The following is an 18,587-nucleotide window of genomic DNA, read 5'->3' on the forward strand; positions in this document are numbered from 1 at the left end:
TGCTAATGTGTGTGTGTGTGTGTGTGTGTGTGTGTGTGTGTGTGTGTGTGTGTGTGTGTGTGTGTGTGTGTGTGTGTGTGTGTGTGTGTGTGTGTGTGTGTGTGTGTGTGTGTAGGTGTTTGAGTGTGTGTGTGTTTATCAGGTGTTAGAGAATGCTAGATACTCACCCATGGAAGTAGGGACCTTGACAGTCGGTCGGTTAGTAAGGAGCTGTGTCAGAATCTCAGGGTTTTGGGGGCGAGATGGCCACGACTGATTCTGCAACTTCTTATCCAAGTCTTTTGGAAGCTTTTCTTGAGGCAAACCTTGTGGATTAGCATGTGGTAGGGGCTGAGGAGACAATGAAGACAGATTAGCATGTGGTAGGAGCTGTAGAGGCAATAGAAATGCACTCTGAGTTTTAGAAATTTTGTTAATCCATCACTAGAACAATAAAACACCCTTAAAAGTCATGTATCTTCAACTAGAGTCTTTTGAAAGTAGAATATGGTCCCACATACCAGGCTGGCATTCCCACACAGGGTAGCCCAGACAAAGCACCACACACACACATGCATATCATTCACACTCTTAACCCATCAGTCATTAGTAGAAAGGGAGTCACATGGACAACCCTACTACACACCCAAAAGACAGACAAAGCCTTTAATAATGAATAAAGACACTACAAAAGACCTGAACAACTTACCCCCTGGTTTAGATGAACAGGATCTCTTGCCAGGAGTGTTGCCAGCATCTTGTTCTTCTCCCACAGCTTAGAAGAAGATGATGGTCCTTGGTTATTCATATTAGATCCCATTCCTCCTCCTCCTCCACTCCCTCCACCTCCACCTCCTCCCCCTCCCCCTCCTGCAATTGCCCCTCCAGTGTTGTTCCCAAGAGGCGTGGAAGGGCCGTGGGGAGTGGTGGGGCCAGCATGGGGAGTGGATGGGCCTCCGTGTGGAGTGGTGGGGCCTCCGTGGGGCGTGGAGGGCCCGCCAAGGGGAGTGGGGGGCCCTCCGTGCTGCACCGGGGCAGGGCTCATGGAGGACCCAGGGGGCGACGGGTCCAGTAAACTCTCAAATGTTCTAATCATTTGCTGCAAGAAAAAGACAATTAAATATTTGAGATGCCAATGTTCAGTAAAAAATATTAGGCTACAAAAATCTTTCTCTAGAATTCTACCTCTTGAATATAACTGACAACATTTGCCAAGCTGTTTTCCCCACTGCCTTGAGTAAAATACTTGAGATAACACCTTTATAACATATAAACTAAGCCTTTAAAGATTGACTCAAACTATATTACAAAATCATCATACACACATATACATAATACACTTGATCTGGTAACATATCCTATCAATCAACTGTTCTATTTGCAAAGCTATTTCTATATATGCTTATTTCCTCTATCACCTTGACATTCAAAAACTGCAGTTCCTGTCAGCAGATCAGCCAAATTTATGGAAGAGGATGACAGGTTGAGATAAGTAGGTACATTTCAAACAGGGACTGCCACATGCAGGCTAGACAGCTTCTTGCAGCTTCTCTTATTATCTCTTGTGTTGTCACCCCTTGTCACTGTACCTGTTTATTGGGATTGCCGTCATGTGCTTCATCGCTGGGACGCTTGACGCCTCTTAAAATAATTGGGTTGCTGAGCAGGTCGGGGCTGTGGGCTCTCTGGGATAGGCCAGCACTGGTCGACTGGGGCAGATTTGGGGAGGAGGCAGTCATGGTGCTCAGAGTGTTGGATGAGGACAAGGTAGAGTTACAGGAGAGTGGTCCACCACCTCCTCCACCTCCTCCTCCTGCTGCTCCTCCTGTCGTTCCTCCACTGCCACCACTATTACTACCACTTCCACCTCCACTTCCACTGTTTCCTCCTCCTCCTCCCCCACTCCCAGCCACAGTTCCACCTCCACTGCCTCCACCTCCAGTTCCAGTACCAGTTCCTCCTCCGCCGCCACCTCCACCTCCTCCTCCTCCACCTGCGTTGCCGCCTCCTGCTCCTCCCAGCCCCTGCGGTGGCTTGAAATCAGGAATCAGGTCTGACTTCTTCTCATCAGCATTCTTATCCAGGAGATCCCAAATGGTGTCTCTGTTCTCGTTGTCATCGTCGCTATTCAGCAGCTGGAAAGTGGAAGGTAATGTTAATTAGCTTGTCTGCAGTAACCCATCAGAAGTTTAAGCATTATAATCACTGTTTATGACTAGTAGGAGGGTGTGTCTCAATGCAAAGGACAGGGTGGTGGCAAAAGTCCCTCATGTTTCTCAATATACTGTTGGTTATTGAGGGTTTCTTTATAGCATTGTAATCACCATTTATAACTAGTAGGAGGGTTCATCTTAGTGTTAATGGTTAGAAGGAGTGTTCATGTCAGTGTGAAGGTGGTGAGTACAATGCAGCCATTCCCTCACGTCTCTCAGCATGTTGTTGTTAGCGTTGGAGTTGACAGAGGGTGAGGGGCAGGAGAGAGGCTTGAAGTCGTGGTGGGACGGCACCCTGGAGATGAGTCGCTCCAGACTGTTGTTGCCGTCACCGCCACCGCCGCTGCCCACCAGGCCGCCCTGCCCGTCGTCCTCGTCCTTCTGGTTCAGGAGATCCTTGAGAATTTTGTTTGAATTATCCGAGGACAGGTCAGCGCTGCTCTCCGTGTGACTGAGGAGGCTCCGCAGCCGAGTGTTGTCGCTGAGGGAGGTGACACCTGAGTCATCCCCTGCCCCACCAGTGCTGCTTGGCCGTCCCGCCAGCGACTCGTCCAGCACAGACCCTCCGTTGCCCGAGGTTCCCGCCACTAATCTCTCCGCTGCTGCTGAACCGTTGCCTTCTTGGAAGGGTCTGCCAGGACAGCCAGCATGAGTGTGAGCACCAGTGTGTATTGAGGTGTAGTCACTAACACACAGCAGGAAGTCACTTTATATGAAAAATAAACTGTAAGCTGATTGTTGTACCCACTGGAAAAGGTATTGCAATATTATCAAAACTACAACTATTACTACTACAATTACTACTAATAACAGATTCATCTAACTTCAGCAGCCAGACACCCTCCACACCTCCCCCTCCCTGCCTGGTGCCCTGCATCATCTTACCCGATAATAGAATGTGTTGCCATAATGAAGCTTCCCTCCGGCTGGCTCCCGTCAGCGTCCCGGAAGAATTTAGACTTGGTCTGCACTCTAATGCAGCGGTCACCCCCAACCTGCAACACACACCATGGCAACACTTTAGCGTGGCAACACCACACCTCACTGCAGCAACACACACCCACTCATAACACCACTGATGCTGTATAGGCCTAATGTACACAGAACCATCAATGATCTTAGGATATGATGATTGTTAAGGTTCTGATATTGCTATTTACTAATATTGTACTGACTTCACATATACAGAACCATAAATGATCTTAGCATTTGATTTTGAGAAGAAGAAGAAGAAGAAGAAGAAGAAGAAGAAGAAGAAGAAGAAGAAGAAGAAGAAGAAGAAGAAGAAGAAGAAGAAGAAGAAGAAGAAGAAGAAGAAGAAGAAGAAGAAGAAGAAGAAGAAGAAGAAGAAGAAGAAGAAGAAGAAGAAGAAGAAGAAGAAGAAGAAGAAGAAGAAGAAGAAGAAGAAGAAGAAGAAGAAGAAGAAGAAGAAGAAGAAGAAGAAGAAGAAGAAGAAGAAGAAGAAGAAGAGGAAACAGAACCAGAAGCAGTGGTCATCTTAACATGGTACATGTAAGAAGATTGAGAAAAAGGTGGTTAAGAAGCAGCAGCAACAGCAATAGTAGTCACCTTAACACGGTACACTTGAGAGGTCGCCTGGCCCGCCTGCAGCGTCTCCTTCAGATGGCCGGTGACTTTGGTGACGTCCCCTTGGTGAATCAGCTCAATGAATCGCTCCTTCACTCGTTCCTGCAACACACACACCACAGGTCACCACTTCACTCATCACTGTATTCCGTTTCACTCATCACTGTATACCTTATCCCTACAGAGATCATTGCAGGACACTAAATACTACTTCACTCACCACTGTAATCATGCTGTCACTGTACACCATCCATACAGTGACTGCAGGGCACAACATACTGTTCATTCCTTGCTCTTGTGAAAATACAGCTCATCGTATTTTTACTTTCACAAAAAAATAAATAAATAAATAAAGGAAAATCAATACCTTGACTCATGCATTCATCTGCTGCATTCACATTCATACTTGATATACTTTATAGCTTGTACTACTCATCTATATGTATACAAAACAGTACATATGAACAACACCCTGATCTGCAACCACCACTACACCACAAAGGCTCATATTCGGAAACACTACTATTTTCAAAGGCCACAGAGATGATTGGCCTGATTCTCAAGAGTGTTTCTCAAGTTAAAAATGTAGAGCTCTTGTTATTGACACTTTAAAAATGTAAAACTCTTATTATTCTGTCAAAAGAATCACAGAAACATCCTGAAAAACCTGTGTAACTTCAACTAGAGCCTTATGAAAGTGGTAGAGGTGTGGTGCAGAAGTGTTTCAGAGTACAGGACAGAAACAGAGGCTGGGGCCGGCCACTCACCCTACTGATGTACTGACTGTATTTGGGAGACACCCCACTGGCATCAATGGCAATGATGGTTCCCTGGATGTCCAGCTTGGTGGTGAACTGTTCGACAGGGATACCCTGGATGCGTTCGTTGGGAGGAATTCGCCGAACCAAACAAACTAGGCACTGTTGACCCTCACCCTCAAAGGATTCACTGTTACTTTTGTCCACAATAAACGAAGGTAAAAGCACTGCAGAAATCTGGAAAGACATGCCAATATTTAGTGGATTAAGAAGACATTGGTTGTATCAGTGTTCCTTTCATCCTGATGGAAGATGGGGCCGGAAATTAACGAGAACGTTCAAGAGAATAAGGAAATTTCTGGAAAGAGATGAAGAGAATGAGGAATGAACCATCTGCCAGTGAGGAACAGGTGAAAGCAATGCAGAAATGTGGAGAGACAAGAAAATGAATAAAATAAAATAAATAAAACATAAATAAATAAATGTGACAGAATGACATACTTGTCTTCCATAATAATACATAACAACAACAACAACAACGAATAAATATATTAACAAATCAGTCTACAAAAAACAAATGTGACAGACAGACCCACGGACACACACCTGCATATTCTCATACTGGGACACCCGTTGTTGCTTCTCTTCCATAGTCTCCTCCTGGTCATCTGGAGGCTTGACCAGGAGGCGACAGTTGAAGCTGCGATTCCTTGATGATTCACACGCTGCTTCACTGGGCCAGCCTGTCAAGGGGACGCACACACACACACGCACACACACGCTTTGTTACTCAACTTGATGTGAAATTATCAGCTCTACAGTGTGTCCTGATGAGACATCTACTGGTTAACGTTATACTAGATCTGTGCTTCTGTAACGTCTAATTCTATACTAGGTAGGTTTGTGCTTATACATGTACTATTCAACTTTATACTAGGTAGATTTGTGCTTTTGTAACATCCACTAATTCATTTTATACTGTGCTCATACCACATATACTTGGGAGAGGTATAGATTTGCATTCCAGCTAAATTTATACCAGGAATGTTGACAAAAGTTGCTCATCTGACATCCAATACTTGTCATACAGACTCAAGAGAAGGACAGACTGACTTGTTAACTTTGTATTGAAAAATTTTCTGTTCAGTGATGAGCTTCTGACATCTACTACTTTACTAAGGAGATACTTTTTAAGCAACTTTATGCTAGATACATATTAGTGTGTTTCACAACAAAATACAACATATTAATACCATATCAATGATCTATACTACTACAGCTGGATCTTAATTTATGAATGAATGTGGTTACTTTTAAATAACTTTCATTAAAAAAAAAAAAGAATAAACAAAGGAATCTGGAAAAGTATAAATTTCAATACTTCTTCATTTAGTTAACTTTCATTGTCTTTATAGTATATTTTACACATTCTTATACATAAATGCAAATTTTGCACTTGTATATCCCCAGAAACAGCAAAACAATTTTATTCTCAACTTCAAAAGAGAATCACACATGACAGCAAACGCTGGGAGGTGACAAGAACATTAAGCCTTGCATTGCTCCTTGGCACACCTTTCTTCAGTCACTAGCCACTCTGAGACATTACTTCTTGTTCTACAGCCATCTCCAAACACTGTACTAGCTAGAAATTGCATAATCTATTCTTTTTATGCCCTTCTTTCTTGTATGTGCTTATAAAGATTTCATATGTTGCCTTTAATGCTGTGAATTGTTGTCTTGTGGATCACCCTACTATACCACAGGAGCTTAGGTGCAGAACAGCTGGCCACACACTTGTCAGGCCTTGCTGTGAAATATGTGGTCACCTGTGCTATGCTTGCCTTGCTGTGAAGTATGTGGCTACCTGTGCTATGTTTAAGTTCCTGAGATGTAGTAGGGGTGTCCTTTTCCACCAGGGGCTGACAAGGCTAAGACTGTGAGTGATGTGTGTATGTGTGGTGCTTAGTCTGGGCCACTGTGAGGGACTGCTGGCTTGGTATATAGATAGATAGATAGATTTGTTGCTTATTGCAGTGAAAGGATTAAACAAAATGATAACTACAGCTGAAAAACTTGCAAAACTCAGACATTCGTAAACTAAGATCCAGCACTGTTGTGTTAATCTATCTAAGAGTAAATGCTCTCGGCAGTAAGTCAAGATTCACACACTGGCACACCAATAATAACAAATGAAAGAGATCCTGAGAGCAACTGGAAAGGTCTGCTGATTCAAGGTCATGTATCTGTCTATATAGCATGGCAACACTTTTCAACACACACACACACACACACACACACACACACACACACACGTAAAGACACCCATACAGTCATACATACCTATATACACTAACACCAACATTCTGGCCACCACATGAAAGTAAAGTCAACCCACAAATCAATTATTGCACACACACACACACACACACACACACACACACACACACACACACACACACACACACACACACACACACACACACACATCCATACACAATCACACACATACACACAAACATTCTTGCCACCACATAACCTACAGCATACAAGATACACTCATACATGAAAGAGAGAAAAAACAAACAAACAAACCTACAAATAAATCATTATATACACTCAACCACACACACACACACACACACACACACACACACACACACACACACACACACATTCTGGCCACGATTCATACTCAAAGATGAAAGAAAAAAAAAAGAAAAAAAAGAAAAAAAGAAAAGAATCAATGATTATACACTTACACACATGCACACACACACAGATCCGAGAATTAGAAAAAACACGCCAATGAATCTCTCTCTCTCTCTCTCTCTCTCTCTCTCTCTCTCTCTCTCTCTCTCTCTCTCTCTCTCTCTCTCTCTCTCTCTCTCTCATACACACACACTGTCCCATAGAAATAACACAGCACAAAAAAGCTAATTCAAAGACAAACAACAAAAAAAGCAACTCAAACTGTGTATACCTATTGACATAAAAGAAGAGGAGAATTTGGCATGGTCTCCTACATGGATAATGTTGTAGATACTCTTCCCCGTCAAGTCCTCCGAGGTAAACTTGATGAACTGGCTCACTCTGTCCGACACAAATTCTATTTTCCCCTCAGTGCTTACAAGGAAAATGAAGCCACCAAGAGCCTGCAGGGAGAAGAAAAAGGGGGGGGTGGGGTTACTCTGTTTTGTGGTGGTGGTGGTGGTGGTGGTTGAGGTGGTTGTGGTTTTCCTAATGTTATTCGGTACACTCTTTCAAAATATAACTGAGCTGGTGGTGGTGGTGGTGGTGGTGGTGTTCTTAATGTTATTCTGTACATCCTTCCAAAAAAATAATTGAGCTGGTGGTGGTGGTGGGTTTCCCAATGTCATTCTCTTTACTTCTCCCCCCAGTGAAAAGAAAATCTGATAAATAATAATAATAATATGTAATAATAATAATAATAATAATAATAATAAAAACGTCATCTGTAGGGGATTCAGTACTACTGTACACTATCTATCTACTATTCCTTAAGATTCTAACCTCTCCGGCAATCTTGAGTGACATTTCCGCACTGCACATAAATACATATTCTATACAAAATCTATTACTCACCAATGCCAAATATATCTTAATGGGGAGCTCAGTTCATGAATAGCACTAAATACCATTATTTTCTTTCACTGGAGATGCCAAACACTTGATACTTTTGACTGTATTCTGAAACACTTCTGCACCACACCTCCACTACTTTCAAAAGGCTCTATCAGTTGAAATGACACAGGTTTTATGATTCTAGTGACAGATTAACTGGATTTCTACATTATTAACAGGAGAAACAGTTTCAAGTTCCTGGCTAATCACCTCTTTGGGCTTTGAAGATAGTCGTGGCAAGACAGTAAAGTGTTTCAGAATACAGGCTTTTTGGTTGGGAATTCTTAAAATGCTTTGAGATACAGTATTATTTTCAGGGGATATCTTCATGATTTTATTGATAGTTCTGCTTGGATTATAATTCAATGAAAGAAAGAACTGTGACAATCTGATTATGGAACTATGTAATATCTACAATCTCTTCCTTCCAATGCAAATAACTTCTAATATTTACTCTTCGTGGTGTGTTGGGAGGACCAGGGCTACATTATACAGCCGATTGGGAAGTCTCCATAACTAAACTGTACTCCCTGTATGGTGTATTGGAAGACTATCGAAAGGAACAGAATAGGAGTGTGTATCTTAAGTCTTAGGATTAGACACGGCAAAATCGTGTGTGTGTGTGTGTGTGTGTGTGTGTGTGTGTGTGACAAAAAACCATATCGCGGCGTGACACCTGGAGTGGTTTAACAGGAAGGTTTTGTGTATCAGATGTGCCACAGTGAAAGAAGAGAGGGTAACGTGAAAAAAAGAGAGGCAGAAAACGACAGGAAAATCAAGAGTGCGTTTCCTATGAAGGCATGAGTGATGGGTGAAAACACGAGGTGGCAGCAGCAGCAGCAGCAACAACAGTAAGAGGAGGAGGAAGAGGAGGAAGAGGGAGGTAGCAGTTATAGTGTGACTTCTCTTAAAACACACCTGACAATTTGAGTGCAGGTGTGTGGCCAATTAACAGGTGTGACGAAAGGGAACCAAACCCATGTATGTTTCCGTAGAACAGGTGTGTGATGTGAAAAACAGTGTGTGTGTGTGTGTGTGTGTGTGTTTCCCATGAGCAGGTGAGAGCAGCAGTGAGAGGGGCTCCTGCGCCTCTCCCGGGCCCACGCTGCCGACCTCCCCCACCACCTGTCTTCCTTCCCCCACCAGCCTCCTCCCTGCCCCTCCCCACCTCCTCCTCCACCACCACCACCACCACCACGTCCCGCCGCCACCACCACCACCATCACCACACACCACCACCATCACCATCTCCAACATTCACCTTTCCGTATAATGTTTCGTATTTGTGTTCTACATGAGGGTATAACTTTCACTGCTACTGCTACTACTACTACTGCTACCACTGTCACCACTACCGTTGCCACTGCCACACCACTGCCACTCACGCACGCTATAGAAGTGAGGGTTGTTGCAGTTAATGGTGTAATAATATTATGACGTAGTAAAGGTCTAAATGACTCATAGATAGCAGGGTTTCATAACTTTTAGGTCTCCATGATTACTACTACCACTACTACTGCTGCTGCTGCTATCACTATTACTGCTGCTGCTTTTACTACTATTAGCTGCATTGTGAAGATGTATTTATAGATAGACAGATGGACAGACAGACAGACAGATAGAGACAAACTGATACCCAGATTGACAGACAGACAGACGGACAGACGAAGAAATATAATACAAAGTTACTGCTATTAACAGCGTGCGTTCTACAAAGATTGAGAGGACTAGTGTGTGTGTGTGTGTGTGTGTGTGTGTGTAGGCTAGCAGGTGGGAGGGGGAGAGGATATGTGGACAGACTGACATAACTGTAGCATTTAGTTACGATACAAGGACGTGTAGGCTTAGGGAATTCTTGCAGCTTCCCTTGTGTTCTGTCCCTTAACCCCAGTATGGTGGTGCGTGGTGGTGACTAAGTGGTGATGACTTGCCTATAGTTGTGTAATGGTGGTTGGTGGGGAGTGATGAGGGGATAATGTGCAAATGGTGATGAATATTTAGTTTTTGGTTACAAGAGTGCAGTAAGAGTGATATAGGTGTGCAATGTATGTATGAAGGGTTTTCCTAATAGCACGTTCGTATATATGAAAGTAAAATAAGAGTGATGTGCTACATGTAATACAAAGAATGCACACAGAAGTCTATAGTATAGTACAGATGTAAGAGTGATATAAGAGTGTAATATGTAGAATTTAGTATTTAGTGCATGGCATGAAGATATTACATATATACATAGGGACGTTTAGTTAACACGGGACTACAGAACTATATAGGGGTAGAGAGGCTTAGCACGCCGCTTGTCAGTGAATTGCCCGTATACTGAAACACTTCGCTCTCTCATCACGACTATCTGCAAAGGCCACAGAGGTGATTAACCGGGTTCTCAAGTGTTTCTCCTGTTGATAATGTAGAAATCTTGTTGATCTGTCAACAAACACACCTTTAAAAACCCGTGTCACTTCAACTAGAGCCTTCTGAATGTAGTGATGTGGCGCAGAAGTGTTTCAAAATACGATCCTAATATATGGATTGTTTAAGTACTTGAAACAGTAAGGATACCACCAAAGGAAGGAAATTAGAGTATAAGACCAGCTAAGGGTATTAAGGGATAATATAAGGATCATCTAAAGATATACAGGGCTGACACAGGGGTCATGTAAGCACCTGAAGCAGTAGGGGTGCCAGGCGTTGGGCCGGGAGCAGTGATGGCCGGGAGGAAGAGACTTCGCCCTGCTGCACGGCCGACTCCCCCGCTCCCTCGATGGCCTTGATGCGCCGGATCTGAAACAACACGATACCTCGCGTTACTACACGACTGGGAGTCACGGACAGATAGACAGGTAGGTAGATGGATAGATAGAAAGTGACAGGTAGATAGATAGATTGAGAGGTAGATAAATAGGTAAACATGATGCCTTACGAGTGACGAGCAGACAGACAGACAGACAGATAGAGAGACAGATAAACATGATACTTCGTTACTACAGAGGTGACACACAGACAGACAGACAGACAGATACAAACAAACAAATGAATATATAAGCATACAAACAGACAGACAGACACGGTTGTACTTAAACCAAAACAAAGTTATAGATAAAAAGAAGATAATATGAACACAACACGAGGCACACACACACACACACACACACACACACACACACACACACACACACACACACAGTTATTAAAAGGGGAATCATTAAAATTTTTCCAGAAGGTCGACAGTTATCCTTGCACACACACACACACACACACACACACACACACACACACACACACACACACACACACACACACACACACACACACAGAGGGCAGGCAGAATTCAATGAACAATATAATTAACCTTTCAAACCACAATTAACATTAGCTGAATAACTGTACACTTCGATTATCGAGAAAAAAGTAAAACAAAAAAAGTAATACTAGTACCAAAAGATACGAAAATACACACACATGACGAGAAATAATAAATAATACAAGATAAAATAAAAAAAATGATATTCAATGTGTGTGTGTGTGTGTGTGTGTGTGTGTGTGTGTGTGTGTGTGTGTGTGTGTGTGTGTGTGTGTGTGTGTGTGTGTGTGTGTGTGTGTGTGTGTGTGTGTGTCAACAGACAGGTGTGCAGATGAGACAGACTGACAAACAAATGTGGAATGAGACAGACAGACAGGTGTGAAATGAGACAGACAAACAGGTGTGGAATAAGAGACAGACAGACAGACAGACAGACAGACAGACAGACAGACAGGCAGGCAGGCAGGCAGGCAGGCAGGTGTGGAATGGACAGGAGTGTAGGCGAGGATGGGAGAGGAGGCGAGTGCTGACGTTGCCATGGAGACAGCGAGAAGAAACTGATGGCAAAAGGCTAACATTGAAAGGTGCCAGTCAGTCAGTCAGTCAGCCAGTCAGCCAGTCAGTCAGTCAGTCAGCCAGTCAGTTAGTTGGTCAGTCAGTCAGTCAGCCAGCCAGCCAGCCAGCCAGCCAGCCAGCCAGCCAGCCAGCCAGCCAGCCAGCCAGCCAGCCAGCCAGTCAGTTAGTTAGTTAGTTAGTCAGTCAGTCAGTCAGTCAGTCAGTCAGTCAGTCAGTCAGTCAGTTAGTCAGTCAGTTAGTCAGTTAGTTAGTTGGTCAGTCAGTCAGTCAGTCAATTCTCAGTTTATCATTTCATTAGGCAATCCAAATAATCAGTCAATCAGAAAAGGGAGGAGGAGGAGGAGGAGGAGGAGGAGGAGGAGGAGGAGGAGGAGGAGGAGGAGGAGGAGGAGGAGGAGGAGGAAGAGGAGGAAGAGGAGGAGGTCGTTTAGCAGCTGATACACCAAAACTACTCTTCTTCTTCTTCTTCTTCTTCTTCTTCTTCTTCTTCTTCTTCTTCTTCTTCTTCTTCTTCTTCTTCTTCTTCCTCCTCCTCCTCCTCCTCCTCCTCCTTCCGACGTATCCATTACAATTATCATGGCGATTTTAGAGAGAGAGAGAGAGAGAGAGAGAGAGAGAGAGAGAGAGAGAGAGAGAGAGAGAGAGAGAGAGAGAGAGAGAGAGAGAGAGAGAGAGAGAGAGAGAGAGAGAGAGAGATTAAGGGATGTGTAGGGGAAGAGGATGGAGGGAAGGAGAAGGGAGAGGGGGCTGGTCGTTGGGGGGAGGGGGGATGTGGTCGTCATGGCAGTTACGATCGATGGCCGACCTGCCTTCATTATTCTCTCCTACACCACCTACACCATCCTACACCATCCTTCACTCAGTATCATGCACTATCCTACTCTAATCCTACACTCAGCCGGTAAATTCCTCTCTAATCCTGCTCTAAAAACATCAAATCCTTTTCTAATAGGACACTCTGCAAGTAAATCCTATCATAATCCTATTCAGGCAATAAATTATGTTTTAATCCTACTCTAAGCATCAGATCCTATTATAATCCTACTCTAAACTATCAGATCCTATTTTAATTCTAAATATCCTACTTTAATCCTACACTAAACTATGAGATCCTTTCTTTTTAATCCTACTCTGGGCTATCAAATCCTATTCTAATCCTGTTCTAGTCTCGCAAATCCTCCTTCAGTGGCATGGAGTTTACGACACCAATCTTCCCATCCCAGCCTCACCTGAAGCCTCACTAATGACCTGAAGGAGAGCATGCCTGGGCTAATTATCTTAATTCCTTCCTTGTGGTGGTCACTAATGAGGCTCAATGTGAAGTTATCCTACCTGAGTGATTAATATTTTATACTCTCTCTCTCTCTCTCTCTCTCTCTCTCTCTCTCTCTCTCTCTCTCTCTCTCTCTCTCTCAGACACACCTGAAGGAAAGATTTTATAATTTTGGCATAAACACTAACACGTGTATATAATTCTTTCAGCCAACTTTCTTCTTAATCATCATCTTCATCTTCTTCCTTCTCCTCCTCCTCCTTATTCACCGTGGAATGGAAAGAAGGAAGAACGTAAGGGAGGAAGTAAGAAAGAATAGAAAGAAGGAAGACCTGAAGAGAGGAAGAAGGAAAGAAAAAAAACGGGAAGGAAAAGTGAAAGAAAGAAAGAAGGAATGAAGGAAGAGAGGAAGGAAGGAAGGATGAAAAAACAAAACCATGGAAACCAGAAGAAAGAAGAAAAAAGAGAAAGGAAGGAAGGAAGGAAGGAAGGAAGAGAAGAGAGAGAGAGAGAGAGAGAGAGAGAGAGAGAGAGAGAGAGAGAGAGAGAGAGAGAGAGAGAGAGAGAGAGAGAGAGAGAGAGAGAGAGAGAGAGAGAGAGAGAGAGAGAGGGCATTTTGAAGTGTATACGCGAGGAAAGGTGTATTGTGTATGGGCAGGGAGTGTGTGTGAGTGTATGGGTGTGTTATCTGTTTACCACTAGCATACTAAAGGTGGTGGTGGTGGTGGTGGTGGTGGTGGTGGTGGTGGTGGTGGTTGTGGTGGTGGTTGTGTAACTTAAGCATTAACAATCTGTTCTTACTGACTAAACCATACATCTCTCTCTCTCTCTCTCTCTCTCTCTCTCTCTCTCTCTCTCTCTCTCTCTCTATCTGCTAGGTATGAGAATGAGGAAGACGAGGAGAAATAAGAGGAAGGAAGAAAGATATGAAAGAACAGACAGGAGGGAAGGTTATAGAACATCTGCTGTCTACACCACCTGTCATCCTGTCACCACCACCACCATCACCACCAACACCACCACTATCACTTCAACTACTACTACTACTACTACTACCACCACCACACCACAATCACCACCATAGTTATTCTAGTCCTGCAATCACAACACACCACCACAGCTACCACAACACCACGTCTATATAGTCATGTCACCACCACACAACACCACATTAGTTACCACCACCATCACCACCACTACTACTACTACTATCATTATCATGCATACCTTCTCCCTCCCTCTCCCCCACCACCACCACCACCACCACCTCCACCACCTCCACCCTTTCCTCCACGTGGTCACTTTTCTTCCACGTGTCTTACAAAAATGCACGTGCTCATTTAATTTGTGTTTCTTTTATTTTTCTTTCTTTCTTTCTTTATTTTTTGCCGGGTAACTATTGTGTTCTAAAATTGAGCTTTGGTTGCTGTTTAGGTTACGTTAGCTCAGGTTGGTTAGGTTAGGTCAATATTTTTTACCTGTAGTTAATTATCATTAGTATTATTGTATCCCAGGCTCTTTCTTTCTTTCTTTCTTTCTTTTCATTTATTTATCTGTAACTTCCTCTCTTCATATTTCTCCTTTTCCTGTTTGTTGCTTCTTCCTTCTGTTCTTCCCTCCTCCTCCTCCTCCGAGTCGAGTAAAAACACCCACACCTCATTCCCAACCAATTAATTTGTCAATCTAATCACACACACACACACACACACACACACAGAAACATTTCAAAAGACGGTTTTAACAGCTGGTGTGTATATGTATGTATGTTCTGCTGGAGGAGGAGGAGGAGGAGGAGGAGGAGGAGGAGGAGGAGGAGGAGGAGGAGGAGGAGGAATGAGAAAAAGGTTACACTGTGCTAAGAAAACCTCCAACATTCTCCTCTTCCTCCTCCTTCCCCCTCCTTCTCCTCCTCCTCCTCCTCTTATCTCCTGCTTCCTCATCCTGCCTGCCGCTTCCTCTCAGCTCCTCTTCCCTCCTCCTCCTCCTCCTCTTCCTCTTCAAGCCGTGGGGTTTTCAATCAATCTTTCAACTAATCAATCAATCTTCCTCCTCCTTTTTATCCTCCTTTTATGTCCTATTTCCTCTCTTCTTGCTCCATCCTCCTCCTCCTCCTCTTCCTTTTCCTCAAGCTTCGATCAATCAATCAGTCAATCAATCCTCCTCCTCCTCCTCCTCCTCCTCCTGCAGAAGACGAGCGGGGCACAGGGAGCGTGAGAGGCACTGAAGGCGGGGAGAGTGGGGGTCATGCAGGGAGGGGGGAGGGGGCGGCGTGCCAGTTAGTGCATGTGCCGTATGTTGCCATGGTGACGGCAACGCGGCCCGTATTGAAAGCCACCGTCCGGGGTGACTGCCCCCTGGGTGTCTGTATGTCTGTGTGTCTGTCTGTCTGTCTGGGTGTATGTAGGTATGTATGTATGTATGTATGTTTGTTTGTTTGTCTTTCTCTGTCTGTTTATCTGTCTGTCTGTCAGTATTCTCTCCTTGTCTGTATGTGTGTATGTATGTTCTCCTGTCTGTCTGTCTGTGTGCCTACCTCTTAACCTGTCTGTCTGTCTGTTTGTCTGCCTGTCTGCCTGTATGCGTCTGTATGTTCTCCTGCTTGTCTCTGTCTGTCTGTCTATATGCTATCCTTAATTTCTTCACTCTTTCGTTCATTCACTTTTCAATTTCTTCACTTCGCCACTAATTTCTGCATTCATTTAAAGACACATTCATTAAGACGCATTCATTTGCATTTCTTTCTTCCTTCACTCCTTTTCTCCCTCCTTCGTTCCTTCCTTCCCTCTTTCCTTCACTGAGTTACTCAATCGTTTACTCCTTCACTCAAACATACATACATTCCTTCATTTCCTCCTTCATTTCTCTACTTCCATACTTCCTGCATTTCTTCACTCTCTCTGCACTTCTTCATTCCTTCATCCACTCACTTCCTCCTTCATTCCTCCCGTATATCGTCTCTTATCCTCCTCCTTCCTTGTTTATCTCCTTTATTCTCAGTTTCTTTTCTCTTTTTTTTTTTATTCCTTTCTTCCTCCTTCTTCTCTTCTACTTCCTCTTTATCCTTCTTTTTCTCCTCCTTTTCTTCCTACGTTTACTTTTTTTCGTTCTTCATGTTGTCGACCTCCTCCTCCTCCTCCTCCTCCTCCTCCTCCTCCTCCTCCTCCTCCTCCTCCTCCTAGTCTCGCTGCACTTCTCTCTTCTTTCTTGTTCTATATTTATCATCCTTCTTTTCTTCTTTATCCTCTTCCTCCTCCTCCTCCTCCTCCTCCTCCTCCTCCTCTTCTTCTTTTCCTGCCTCTTCTTTTTCTTCTTCTATACCTCCTTTTTTTTACTTATTCTCCTCCTCCTCCTCCTCCTCCATCTCCTCTTTCTTCTTCTTATAAGGTTCCAATTTCCTCTCCAATTCTCCATTATTTTCTTTTCTTGCTCATTCTTCTTGAAAAATCTACTTTATCCGATATTTTCTCGTTACTTCCTTCTTCTTTTCTCTTTTGTATTATTTTCATTATTATTTTCAACGCCTTTAATAACAAAAATGTCTTATTTCTTCTTTTTATTTATTTTTGTCACTTGATATATTTTCTTTTCTTTTTTTCTTTTCTTTTTTTTTGTCGTGTTTAATTTCTCGCCTCCTCCTCCTCCTCTTCTTCTTTCTCTTCCTTCTCCTCCTACTCCTATTCCTCGTCACCTCTTGGAAATTCTCACGCGCGTGCAAAATGAAGACTTGAAGTGTGTGTGTGTGTGTGTGTGTGTGTGTGTGTGTGTGTGTGTGTGTGTGTGTGTGTGTGTGTGTGTGTGTGTGTGTGTGTGTGTGTGTGTGTGCATTTCATCTATATGTAAATGGGTATAAAAACGTTCATAAAAATAAGTATGCACGCCATTTTTCATTACTACTACTACTACTATTACTACTATTACTACTATTACTACTACTACTATTACTACTACTGCTACTATTATAACTATTAGGGTACGGTAAGTTATAATTATGATACTAAAATTAAAGAACAAGAACCAAAACTGAAAGAGAGAGAGAGAGAGAGAGAGAGAGAGAGAGAGAGAGAGAGAGAGAGAGAGAGAGAGAGAGAGAGAGAGAGAGAGAGTTTTCCTTCACCTGTCTCTTTGTAGGTCTGTCTGGCGTTACATTAACCAACCTACCTATCTGTGTGTCTGTCTGTCTGTCTGTCTGTGCTTTACTCCTAATCTTTCTGTCTGTCTGTCTGTCTGTGTGTCTGTCTGTCTGTTCGTTGCCTTACCTTCCCACCAACTTTCCTCCACGGCCGCTTATCGACCGCTCCCCCCCACTCCTCTCCAACCTCCCTCCCCCTCCACTCCCCTCCCCTCTCCCCTCCATGACTGCAGGGGGGAGGGGAAAGGGAGATATGGGGGATACCTGAATATAACCCTCTCTCTCTCTCTCTCTCTCTCTCTCTCCCTTTCCATCCCTATTCCTCCTCCTCCTCCTCCTCCTCCTCCTCCTCCTCCTCTAACTACGTTCTATATTGCTTGTATGTATGTGTGTATGTATGCATCCGTCAGTTCTCTCCTCCTCCTCCTCCTCCTCTTCGCCTTCTTCCTCCAATCCCTATTCCTCCACTTCCTCTTCTCGCTACTGCTCCTCCTCCTCTTTCCTTTTTCCCTCCTCCTCCTCCTCCTCCTCCTCCTCCTCCTCCTCCTCCTCCTCCTCCGCCTCATCCTCCGCCTTCTGCTGTGCTGTCCTGTCTCTCTTCCCTGTAGCTAGTTAGAAGCAGTTACCAAATAACCTTGCAAATGCCAAAAGGTCTGTTGCTGTTTGGTTTTCCTTTGTATTCCTTTGTATTCCTCCTCCTCTTCCCCTTCTTCCTCCAATTCTTCCCTATTCTCTATTCCTCCTACTCTTCTTCTCTCTATTTCTCCTCTTTCCTCTTTCTTTCCTCCCATTCCTCCTTCTTCTCTTCCTTTTCTCTCAATTACTCCTCCTCCTCCTCTTTCCTCTTTCTCTCTTCCTCCCTCTACCTGAACCCTCTTCCCTCTTCAAATTTCCTCCTCCAACCTCCCCTCCTCTCTTCCTTCTAACACCCTCCTCCTCCTCCTCCTCCTCCTCTTGCAATCTCCCTCTCTTTCCTCTAACACTCTACACTCCTCCTCCTCTTCTTCCCACCTCCCATTCTCCTTCCTTCCCCTCCTCCTCCTCCTCTTCTTGCAACCCCTCCTCCTGCTCCTCTTCCTTTTCCCACCTCCCATTCTCTCCTTCCTCCTCCTCTTGCAACTTCCCT

General features: G+C 43.9%; 1 protein-coding gene across 1 annotated transcript in view; it reads right to left on the bottom strand.

The window, feature by feature from the left end:
- Positions 1-18,587, bottom strand: part of LOC135115965 (AT-rich interactive domain-containing protein 1B-like) — a 159,834-nt gene that overhangs the window by 21,504 nt on the left and 119,743 nt on the right. The window contains 10 exon segments of the mRNA XM_064033127.1: positions 168-330; positions 689-1,078; positions 1,569-2,114; positions 2,403-2,823; positions 3,078-3,187; positions 3,762-3,881; positions 4,547-4,774; positions 5,144-5,280; positions 7,521-7,692; positions 10,847-10,963. Of these exon segments, the coding sequence (XP_063889197.1) occupies positions 168-330; positions 689-1,078; positions 1,569-2,114; positions 2,403-2,823; positions 3,078-3,187; positions 3,762-3,881; positions 4,547-4,774; positions 5,144-5,280; positions 7,521-7,692; positions 10,847-10,963 (2,404 nt within the window).

This window comes from Scylla paramamosain, chromosome 30 (genome assembly GCF_035594125.1).
Source record: "Scylla paramamosain isolate STU-SP2022 chromosome 30, ASM3559412v1, whole genome shotgun sequence".
Lineage (NCBI taxonomy): Eukaryota > Metazoa > Arthropoda > Malacostraca > Decapoda > Portunidae > Scylla > Scylla paramamosain.